The sequence below is a fragment of the Gopherus flavomarginatus genome, chromosome 1 (assembly GCF_025201925.1).
Source record: "Gopherus flavomarginatus isolate rGopFla2 chromosome 1, rGopFla2.mat.asm, whole genome shotgun sequence".
Taxonomy (NCBI): domain Eukaryota; kingdom Metazoa; phylum Chordata; order Testudines; family Testudinidae; genus Gopherus; species Gopherus flavomarginatus.
In genome coordinates, this window is record NC_066617.1 from 295,754,803 (window position 1) to 295,767,213 (window position 12,411).

The 12,411-nt window shown below is 40.1% G+C and overlaps 1 protein-coding gene across 2 annotated transcripts in view; it reads left to right on the forward strand.

Annotated features, from left to right (window-relative positions):
• The window catches only part of KLHL1 (kelch like family member 1), a 476,546-nt gene that overhangs the window by 390,902 nt on the left and 73,233 nt on the right, over nucleotides 1–12,411 (forward strand). For both annotated transcript variants that reach the window (XM_050948454.1, XM_050948465.1), the window contains one exon: nucleotides 575–799. In XM_050948454.1, coding sequence (XP_050804411.1) covers nucleotides 575–799 — 225 coding nt within the window. The remainder of the gene's footprint in view (nucleotides 1–574; nucleotides 800–12,411) is intronic.

Below are 12,411 nucleotides of genomic sequence, written 5' to 3' on the forward strand. Positions count from 1 at the left end.
GATGTGTAAGTAAAACAAATAACCATATTCAGAAGGAAAAGTTGTTGGACGTATAAATAAATCTGCTTTAACTCCGTTACTTGTAAGTCTCTAGGTGACACGCAGTGGTTTCATAGCTGGTCTGAAACAAACAAAAAAATAGATCTGAACTAAAAAAATCTAAGGAGATATAGACCTAGATAGGAATACTAACTTCCCATCTCTAATGAAAATAACACTTAATTTCACAGGGTTTTTTATGTAGGCTACTGAACAAATGTAATGATGTTAGTGATCTTAAGGAGATATATCAGCAAACTGTAAACGAGATCATAAAGCTAGTACATAATGTTATTCAAACTAATGATACTCTAATTCTGGAGTGGCCAGAATTGGTCCTCTTTCACTTCCAGGAAAAGATGCATCAGTCACTCATTCACGGGCATTTTATGAACAGCTCTAAATAAACAGAAAAAGTTTGATAAGACTCATGAAACAAGCTGACAGCTACAGCGAAGCTCTCACCTTTTGGAAGCGGTGGGGTATTTGAAGCCATATACAGTAAATACATTATCCCATTAATATGTCTCATCAGGTGCTACAACTATAGAGAAGTATGATCTCAGGACAAATATATGGATCCAGGCTGGAGTGATGAATGGCAGGAGGCTGCAGTTTGGTGTGGCTGTCATTGATGACAAACTCTTTGTTATTGGAGGCCGGGATGGTTTAAAGACATTAAACACTGTTGAATGTTACAATCCAAAAACCAAGGCTTGGACTGTCTTACCCCCAATGTCAACACATAGACATGGTTTAGGTAAGAAATTTAAGTTTTAAAGAGATATAATTTGTTTTGGAAATGTATAATTTGTTCTGCAAACCTCAGTATTTTTGAGCTAAAGGAACAATGCAATAAGTAATGATGTGTGTTTGGTGGATGTTGCCAGGAACTGCAGCAATGCAAAAGAAATGTGATTTGCCAAAATGTTTCGTATGCAGATTTAAACACAATATTCAGTCACTTTGTGGTGTGCTTGTATATGAAAAATAAAAGTTGGATATGGAATTATAAAATTAAAAAAGTAATAACCAAACACAATTTTGGGTGGAGTAAGGAGAAGAAAAGGAAACTGAAACTTGCAAAGATTGACCCTGAAGTGTAGTCACTGACATCCTGAATTATTTTTTGTGTTTGATCAAACAGTCAAAATACACTGCATTCTCTCATGTCTTAGGAGAGCCCCAGCTATGATAGACGATACGGATGGGAGGTACATCAGCTTAGTAGCAGTGGCGAAAGGCTTATAACTTTATAAGCACCTGCAAGAGTGGCATTCATCAGCAGTAATAGCACCTGTAGCATGTGTGCACTGCAAGACTCTCTCGGATAAGTGTTACTGGGGGGGATTAGTTCTTGCACAAAACTTTGCACTCCAGAGTGCTTACAGTCACATTCCTGCTTCATGGAAACCCTTCACAATCCATCAACAATTATATAGAAAAGTAAACTCTGATTATCTGAATCCTCACTAAAAAAAAAAAAAATTTCACCAGAATTCAAAATCTGTATACAAGCCAAATTTTGGTTTTCTGAAATTCCAATTATCTGAAGACTTTGGATATCCCTTTAAACATCTAGATTATCAAAATGTGTGTTTATGTGTGTGTGTGTGTGTGAGAGAGAGAGAGAGAGAGAGAGAGAGCATATTTTCTAGTTATATGTGCATGTATGTATACTGTTGAAAAGACTGGGCCTGATTTTGGCTTCCGTCAATGTAACTCTTTTATATCCACTGATGTGAGAATATGGTATATTACATTATATATTATGTATTACATATTCTCATCTCAGTGGAAGTCAATGATATTACACCATTGTACAACTGATGAAAGGTCAAAATTAGGCCCATTATGTTCAGTAGCATATAGATCCGGGGCCTCTTTCTCCTTTCACATCTGTCTTATATCAGAGTAACTCCAGGAGTATTGTTAGAGTTACTCTTTATTGAAACTGAAGAATAAAACTAGCCCATAATACTATGTGAAGATAGATAGATTGGCTACCTGGAAGATTGAAGTCCTCTCTTTATCCACAGAGTAGGTACAGTAGAACCTCAGAGTGACAAACACCTCGGGAATGGAGGTTCTTCATAACTCTGAAATGTTTGTAACGCTGAATAAAACATTATGGTTGTTCTTTTGAAAGTTTACAACTGAACGTTGACTTAATACAACGTTTAAACTTTACTATGCAGAAGAAAAATGCTGCTTTCAATTTATTTTTAGTAGTTTACATTTAACACACATTTTACTATATTTCCTTTTTTTTCTTTTCTTTTTTTTTCTGTCTCTGTTGCTGCCTGATTGTGTACTTGTGGTTCCAAACGAGGGGTATGGTTGACTGGTCAGTTCGTAACTCTGGTGTTCATAACTCTGAGGTTCTTCTGTATAGTAAAATATAGGCATCATTAGCACAAGTTATATTTCCCTGAAATAACCATAGATCATAAAATCATAGAATATCAGAGTTGGAAGGGACCTCAGGAGGGCATCTAGTCGAACCCCCTGCTCAAAGCATCTAAATCATCCTATCCAGGGCTTCGTCAAGCCTGACTATAAAAACTTCTAAGGAAGGAGATTCCACCACCTTCTTTGGTAACACATTCCAGTGCTTCACCACCCTCCTAGTGAAAAAGTTTTTCCTAATATCCAACCTAAACCTCCCCCACTACAACTTGAGGCCATTACTCCTTGTTCTATTACCTGGTACCACTGAGAACAGTCTAGATCTATCCCCTTTGGAACCCCCTTTCAGATAGATGAAAGCAGCTATCAAATCCCCCACATTCTTCTCTACTGCAGACTAAATAATCCCAGTTTCCTCAGCCTCTCCTCATTAGTCATGCGCTCCAGCCCCCTAATCATTTTTGTTGCCATCCGCTGGACTCTTTCCAATTTTTCCTTCTTGTACTGTGGGGCCCAAAACTGGACACAGAAATCCAGATGAGCCCTCACCAATGCTGAATAGAGGAGAATGATCACATTCTTCGATTTGCTGCCAATGCCCCTACTTATACAGCCCAAAATGCTGTTAGCCTTCTTGGCAACAAGGGCATACTGTTGACTCATATCCAGCTTCTCATCCACTGTAACCCCTAGGTCCTTTTCTGCAGAACTGCTGCGTCATCACTCAGGCCCTAGTCTGTAGCTGTCCATGGGATTTTTCTGTCCTAAGTGCAGGACTCTGTACTTGACCTTGTTGAACCTCATCAGATTTCTTTTGGCCCAGTCCTCTGATTTGTGTAGGTCCCTCTATATCCTATCCCTATCCTCCAGCATATCTGCCAGTTCTCCCATTTTAGTGTCATCTGCAAACTTGCTGAGGGTACAATCCACACCATCCTCCAGATCATTAAAGAAGATATTGAACAAAACCAGCCTAGGACGGACCCTTGTGGCACTCCACTTGATACTGGCTGCCAACTAGACATGTAGCCATTGATCACTACCCATTGAGAGAGATGGTCTAGCCAGCTTTCTATCCACCTTATAGATGTGAACGGATAATTGTTTTCTTGTCTATTGAATCCCTTACCTTTCTCCTGACACTGTCAAGAAGTATGCCAACCATGCTGATGGTTTTGTGTTATATGCACTTCTCCACTGGGAGCTGGATGAAGGCTAACATAGAGTTGTCACATAGTAATGACTGAGCTGGATCTGGATTTGTGAGTTATAGGTAGAAGGTTGCCATTTATTTGAGCCACTCCATCCCCAGTTTACCTTAACACTGTTTTATTATATTTTTATTTTTTGTCAGTATTAGTAGTTGGCAGGAGATGGGTGGCATGTTGCCCTTCCTGGAGTGAAATTAAGACAAAACTACTGAATACTTAAAAAAAAAAAGTTTGAGTTTTTATTTTAATTTATTAGTAATCCTTTGGAATAATTATATGCAAAAATGTATATTCCTCTGTAAAATAAAATATATTTCTAAGTTTACTGGTTTCCATTGGCAAATATTGATTTTTTTTCCTAATGGAAAGCAATGTATCCTGATTTCATTCCAATTAATTTTGTTATTTGTACTTCAGCTACATTGATGATATAAATGGGATTACACACAACTTTGGAAATAGTGTAAGTTAACTCTGCTTGAGAAACAAAAGGGATCAGAAAAGGCTACAACACTTTAAAGTAAGCTTCAAAAATATCCTTTAATTTTAATTCTCTGCTATTAAGCAAAGGATTTTTTCTCTTAGAGCAATTTAGAGTCCAGAGGACATTCGCCACCAGAATATAACATATAAATTATGGGAAAACTGACCTTTCTGTACTGTGTTCTGGTAAAGTTCCCCAGTTTGATAGAATCTTTATAGAATCATGAAATCTAGAAATGGAAAAGACCTGTTAGGTCAGCTTGTCCATCCCTCTGAATTACAAGTTGTACTACTGTCTTTCTTTTTGCATTACTTTTGAACTTTGTGTTCTGTGTACAGCTTTTTCTTCTTTATCATCTTATTTTTTTAAATGACTATGCAATGGTTTCCTAGTGCTTTTTAGTTAGAATATATGTGTATAATCTGATGCTACAGGCTGAGCATAGGCTGACTACCTGTGCACATTATCTCTGAGCAGATGATATCCATTTCAAAATGTCATATTACTAATTTTCTGAAATAATCAGTAGTTGACCTCCACTGAAGATAATCTGTTAGTAAATGAGAACATTATTGTATTACACTGGACCAGAAAATAGAGGAGTTTAGAGGTGTATTGAATGCCTTGAGACATGGATATGATGGACAACTCTCACAAAGGGAAAAATACTCTCTGAAGGGTGTGGATCTCAAGTGAGTCCATTTACTTCAATGGAGTTACTCCAGATTTACACCTGTGTAATAGAACAGAAATTGGTCCTACGAATATTAGAAATTGACTGGCTAATCCATAGTATATAGCAATAACAATTTGTCCTATAATATATTAATATGAGAATATGGCTGAATGTAGGCTCTGTGTTTTAGAGAACCACTGTACAGAATATCTCATGATGCCATAGGCACCGACTCCGTGGGTGCTCTGGGGCTGAAGCACCCATGGGGAAAAAATGGTGGGTGCTTTGCACCCACTGGCAGCCCCCCATCCATTCCTGCTCCCATGCCGCCTTCCGCCTACCAGCGACCCTGTGGATCAGCACCTCCCCCATTCCTCTCCACACCTCCTGTTCAGCACAAAAAGTTGTTTTGCATCGTGCAGGGAGGCTGGGAGGCAGGGGGAGGAGTACAGATGTGGCACACTCAGAGGAGGGGGCAGAAATGGGCAGGAAGAGGCGGGCCAGAGGTGGAGCGGGAAGAGGTTGGTGTGAGATGGGAGCAGGAAGAGGCAGGGCAGAGTGGGGGCGGGGCATGGAGCAGAGCCAGAGGTCGAGCATCCCCCTGCAGTTTGAAAAGTCTGCGCCTGTGAATGATGCCATCAGCATTCTGAGTAAACTGACAATTATTCTATTAGTAATAAATAATTTCTGGATAAAATAATATATTTACAATAGAAAAAAAGCTCTATTAAGTTATATGCAGTGTTGTCGGTCCCAGGATATGACAGAGACAAGGTGGGTGAGATAATATATTTTATTGGACCAACTTGTGTTAGTGAGGGAGACAAGCTTTCGAGCTTACACAGAGCTTTTTTTCAGGTTCCCAGACTTGAAGAAGAGGTCTCTGTAAACTTAATAGCTTCTCTCTCTCACCAACACAAGTTGGTCTAATAAAAGACAGTACCTTGCCCATCTTGTCTCTATATTAAGTATAGACATGTCTATGGAAATGATCTAGAGAACATTGACTATCTACAGTGATTTTTCCTGAGCAGGGGGACTTGACCCTAGATCTTCCACTTCCTAGTGGGTGCCTAATCACTGGAATATAGTGTCATTCTCACTCTCTCTGTACCAGTGTACAGAGGAACAGCTTTAGCAGGAGAGACTGAGGGAGTCGCCCATCAGAATATCTCACAGAGCAGCAGTTAGCACACTCTTGTGAGAGACCCCTATTGAAATTCTTTCTTCCTCTCAGGCCAAAGGGGGGATTTTTTCCCCCACATCCTCAATAAGTATTGTAATCAGGGAGCTAAAAGTTATAAGATGGGCACCACCACACCACCTAAGTCTCTTGTGGATCCAGTCCCTAAATCCTCCCCTCAGCATTTACTTCTAGGCTCTGAACTCTTCTTATGAATTGTATAGGGATTTTGGGCACCTGACTTGGTAGATTCTCCTAGGTGGCAGCATGCCTAAAAGATAGGTATTGCAACACTGAGTCCAGATCCCATTTATGGTTCTGAATGCTAGTCTGATCCTGCTGGGCAATTTCTGTGTTTCTACATAATTAATGAACTCAGCTGTTTTTATTCAAATACTTAGAGCCAGAGGCTCAGCTGGCATGAGCCAACCTAGCTTCATTAACCTCAATTGATTTACACCAGCTGAGGATCCAGCCAATTAAAAACTGAACTCTCTGGTAGTTTTGGGGGTGTTAGAAATGTAAGACTCAAACTGTAATGTTTGTGTATATATAATATGATGATTAGGCTTGATAAAGAGTAGTCTCATCACTGTGTGTTGCTATGGATATGGTTTAGCTGGAGAACACTTTTAAAATGTTAGATAGGCAGGGCATTTTAATTCCACTTGATAAAATTAGTGTTGATACCCTCTCTAGAGATGAGAACATCTCTTTTCCCTAACAACAAAAGGAAAATGAGTCTTATGAAACAGGTTTAAGAAGCTTGTTCATCAGGTTCATTATGCAGAAATCTTCAGTTGATTCCTAGCAGGGAAAATTTTGTTAATTTAAATATTTTCTACTGGTCTCAGATGAATCAGCCCCCTGGAAAGCAATTTTTCCCCCTGTTGTTTCAATATTTTGTGGCAATTCTAGCATAGTGCACATTCCTTTGCCATAAATTCCTATATTGTATGTCTATTTCAGTTAATTGGTAGTAGATAATTGTAATGATCCTTTCATTCTCTTCCAAGGAATGCTTATTACATATTAAATCAAGTTCTTAATGGCTGTTAACAATTTTCTTGTTCCTTTTTTATTATTGTAATCACAGTCCATAACAGTATGATAGGAAGTCTGTCAACGTTTGCACTGGATTAAATCTGCATGCTGTGAGAACATAGTCTAATCACTTATTTCTTTATCACCAATTGTTTAAAGAGCTCAGCAGCATTCACTGCTATACATGTGGATGACACTTGCTCCTTATGCTGAGTCAACAAGAAAACATTGTGAGCATGAGCAAAATGATGTAATTTTAACCTTATGTTTTCATCAGTGTGAAATGACAAAACATTGATTCGCTTATGTAATTCGTTCCTATTGGCTTTACTTTTACTCTTGCTATTTGACAAGTCTCATAAAAAAATTTACATATTTAAAAAATCTGTAATGCAGCTAGTGATGAATTAGAGAACCTTTAAACCACACTGAATATGAAGGTAGAAACCATGTATTGGGTAGCTCTTAAAATGTTTCAGTCCACTTAGATATTTCTGAACAAGAATGTTTTGATATCTGTCCATCTGTTTTAGAAAAAATGTTGTGGCCTGTAATAGGGATGTAGCAGATTATTCCCTCCTGTCTTCCTCCTTTCTCCTCCCCTTGCCCCCTTAACCTCCAAGAACAAGAAAGAAGCCCCTGAGGACCTGTGCCTCAAAGGTGCTTGTCTGAGGTGAATTGCCGATCTCTGCTCTACTGTGAGCTGAGAGTACTCTGAGCAGCTCTGTTCCTTTCTCTCTTGCAACTACTCAGCAACACCCCTACTCCCACTTGTTGCCTTTCAGGGAAGGGAAGAGAGACACTCTGGTTGCTCCATGGCTTGTTTGCCTGCCTGCTGGTCTGTAGGAACTAATAGAGAGCAAGATTGGAGCTTGACTGGCATTGGTAAAGTATGGCTTCCCACCTCCCATGTTGCTGCTTGCAATGAATTTTAAGCAGAAGCTTAAAAAGAAGAAAAAAAACCTACTATAGTAGTTCAGATTGTCCTAACACATACATGGACACACATGCCTTATCCATATTTGAAAAACAAAGTGTATTTATCAAATGAGCTAGCAAACACTTGTTAATTAAATAGCACTTGGCACTTAGTTGTAGACAAAGTCAACAGTATATAAAAACTTGTTAGCTGATCTTTCTCAACCAAAGGATTTATTATACCTCTAATTTTCCCAATGTAGACAAGGCCACTATTGAGACCCTGGCTATGGTGTCAAACTGGTTGTTTGCAATGTGTCCAGTGCCCACTTTGAGGTAGAGTGAGACCACTAAAGTACAGTACAGTAACTCCTAACTTAAAGTTGTCCAGGTTAAAGTTGTTTCATTGTTATGTAGCTGCTCCGCGAGACTCCTGATTGCTGCACGGGGCAAGGGAAGGAAGAGGGGGGCTAATGTCAGGGTGTCCCCCTCACCCCTGCTCCTGCACCCCACTTACTCCGTCTTCCATAGAGCAGGGGGGACACACCAGGGCTCAGGATGGAGGAAGCTTCTAGCAGCTGTGGTCTCAGCAAGCTAATCTAATTAATAAGGCAGTGTACTTAAAGGAGAAATGCTCATATCTCCCTCCATTGCTGCTGCCTTGTAGGGTGAGAGAGTTAACCCTTGAGGGCTCAGCCAATTGCTAGTTCATCATTTAGCACAGGGGTCAACAACCTCTGGCATGCGGCTCGCCAAGGTAAACACCCTGGCTGGCCAGGCCAGTTTGTTTATCTGCCGCGTCGGCAGGTTTGGCCCATCATGGCTCCTACTGGCCATGATTCGCCGTCCCAGGCCAATGGGGGCAGCGGGAAGCCGTGGCCAGCACATCCCTCACCTGTGCCTCTTTCCGCAGCCCCCATTGGCCTGGGATGTCGAACCGCCAAACCTGCTGACGCAGCAGGTAAACAAACTGGCCTGACCCACCATCGTGCTTACCCTGGTGAGCTGTGTGCCAGAGATTGTCAACTCCTGAGTTAGCAGTAAAGGAAATATCCCACCCTCTGATTCCTCCACCTCAACCAAACTTAACAATCATGATCACTGTGTACCATTTTGTTTAAAACATACTTCGTGTGTATATATATATAGTCTTTTGTCTGGTGAAAAAAATTTCCCTGGAACCTAACCCCCTCATTTACATTAATTCTTATGAGGAAATTGGATTCGTTTAACATCATTTCACTTAAAGTCGCATTTTTCAGGAACATAACTACAACGTTAAGTGAGAAGTTACTGTATCATCCCAGGTCTCTGAAACTGTAAAAAACATATATTTAAGATTAAATGACAGTGATTTTTATTTTCAGCAGTCTTTTTCTTTAACATACATTTTCACTTTTTCATTCATTTTTAAGAACCATTTTCACAGTGGAAGACACTTCAGGGTGTGTTTAACATAGTGAGTAGACCTGGTTTGGTTTAGTGCACTTGACCGGGTCACAGAGTTCATTCTAGTAGCCATTCTAGTCATTTTTATTGATTAAGTATGGTTGCACTGCTGCCGTCTAATTTGAAGAGAATCCTTATTGCAGTCCATTATATGTTCATAAACTCCTCAGTAGTTTAGAATAAATCTGCTTTTGTTTGTTTGCTGTTTTTTAATTTAATATTAGGTAACATAATTGCTAGCAACCACAGGTCACTCACTTCACGAAGAGATGAGGTTCAAATATGCAAGTAATAACGAAAATGGAAATTGTTCAGAGGCCAGGAAGGAAAACATATCCTTGGGAACCTGAAGCATTTGGGAGTATGGAGGGATTTCACAGCATCAGGAGAATGTCGTACCCCATATGTAACACAGGGCTTGTCATAGTCTATACTTTGAAAGGAAATGTCCAGTGAAAACTCGCTCGCTATAGGAAATCATGACAAGGATGGCATCTACTCCTTTGAGTCAGTTGGAGGCACTGTGCCTCTAGAAGTGTTGTCAATCAGATGAAACATAAAGCCAACATCCTGACATCTCTAATGACCGTCTTGGGGACTGTCAACAAGAGCAGAGGTGACATCGCTAGGTGTTTTGGCTAAAAGCTATTTCTGGCTACCTAAAGTTTTTCTCTTTAATTTCAATATGTGAAATTATGGTTCATTCCCAACCCTAGTAAACTGTTGTGTATTGTTGTAGTTAAATAGTTAACTACATTGTTGAATAGTTGATATGCCTCACTGTAGAAGAGTAAATTTCAGGGGTGGGTGAAATCACTGTTTTATCTACAGCAATGTCCTGATGCTATTTACTGAGTCACACAAGGAGTGGAGGGGTAAGGTGTCATTTTCACTGTAGGCACCCATGCAATCTTGTTACTGCAGAACAGAACGGTCCATAGTGGCCAAGGGAGAATGCATAGTGAGGCATACGTAACACTTGCTTTGAGAAGAATCATCTTGCAACTTCTGTGGGTTCTGTTGCCACCACCGCATAAATTCAAGGGGATCAAGAATCTAACCATGCTCCAGTTCGCTCCCTGGGACTACGGTGGATAAGCAAGCATAGCAGCTAGTCTTCCATAATAACACTCCTTTGAGCAATAGGTTGTAATGTGCTGTGCCGCTATGCTGTTTCTTTCTCATCTATCACACAGATGCACGGAAGGCAGAGTTTTGCCTGGGGTTTATGTGCTTTAGGATTTTTTTTTTTTTTTGGCTGAAAGGCCTGTGTTACTGGCTTTGTCACCAGAGTAATAAGCAGGGGCTGAGGAAGCCATGGTGTGGAACCAACCCCCTAATGGAGGGGAGTCTGCTAAATGCTTGGCTTGATCCACTGAAATTGCACAGTTTAAAGTTTCCCATCTTTGCTTTCAGACAACCACATAGCATAAACTGGCTTTTCAGAAAAATGTAACTAATTTCTAGAATAGTCATTACAACAATGGGCAGTGGTAAAAGGAGGGAAGAGGAGGAGGAGGATTTATCTTTATTTCTCCCCACACACACACACACTGCCCCTGCTCCCCACAGATTCTTTGGAATAGGTCTCTGACTTGGCTCATTGTCGGATCCCATAATGTATATTAATTTATAAACAGTACCATTAGGCTAACTCTGAGATAAAGGTACAGATAGAATTAGGGAGACTCTGTTACTCAAAATACAATCACAGTATTACTGAATAAAGCGAATTATTAGGCAGATTTTACATGTCTGCAATGTTATCACTCTCCCAGGAATTCAGAAGTTTCTTTAATTTATTTTGAAAACCCTCAGGGCCCAGATATTTAATAAAGGCTCCTTCTCTTCTCAGCACTCACCCACATCCAACTGCCCTTGGTAACTTTTCCCTGAATAAAGGAAACTGCACATTGCATTTATGTCCTTCTATAACCCATCACATATGCATACTCTGCTGTATTTAATTTTTGATTTCAGAATCTTTTCTAAAGAACTAGTGAAATTTGGATTATGAGTTAATTGCACCACCAAACAGTAAGAAAAGTTGGACTTCAAGTTAGGCAGCTTATAGTAAGACATAAAAATTATCAATAATAGCAAGTGATATGTAAAAAACTACAAAGGAAGTATAATTATTTACTTATAAATGTTCTCTCCTTTTATGTTCATGCCTATGTAAAAGTACTTCTTGCAGAATATTCTGTAATAAATATATTTTAATGCAATATATTTTTAAAGTGAGTTACCTAATACAAAGGTATTTAGACTAAGACTCTGAATTAAAAAAGAGAGGCATGAACATTAACTCACCACCATCACCATGCGCAAACATTGCACCCAGCTAAGTTCTAAATGAAACTAAAGGCAGGCCTATACTACAAATTTACATTGGCACAACTGCACCGCTCTAATGAAGATGCTCTAAGCCAGGGATTGGCATCCTCTGGCACGCAGCTCGGCAGGGTAAGCACCCTGGAGGGCCGGGGCAGTTTGTTTACCTGCCGCGTTGGCAGGTTTGGCCGATCGTGGCTCCCACTGGCTGCGGTTCACCGTCCCAGGAAGTGGCAGGTAAACAAATTGGCCCAGCCCATCCGGATGCTTACCTTGGCGAGCCGCATGCCAGAGGTTGCCGACCCCTGCTCTAAGCCAGTGGGAGAGAGCTCTCCTGTAGGCTCCATAATTCCACCTCCGCAAGAGGCAGTAGCCATGTCAGCAGGATAAGTTCTCCCATCAACATAGCGCTGTCAACCCGGGAACTTAAGCTCGATGTAACTATGTCACTCCAGGGTGTGGATTTTTCACACCCCTGAATGATGTAGTTATACTGAAGTATGTAGTGTTGACCAAGCCTATGGTTACACATTAAGGCTCCAATCCTGCAAAAACTGATGCATAAGCTTTACTTTACACATATGAGAACTTCTATTGGGTGTTACATATATGCTAAAGTTATGCATGTGCATAACTGTTTACAGGTTTGAGGCCAATGCTGTTA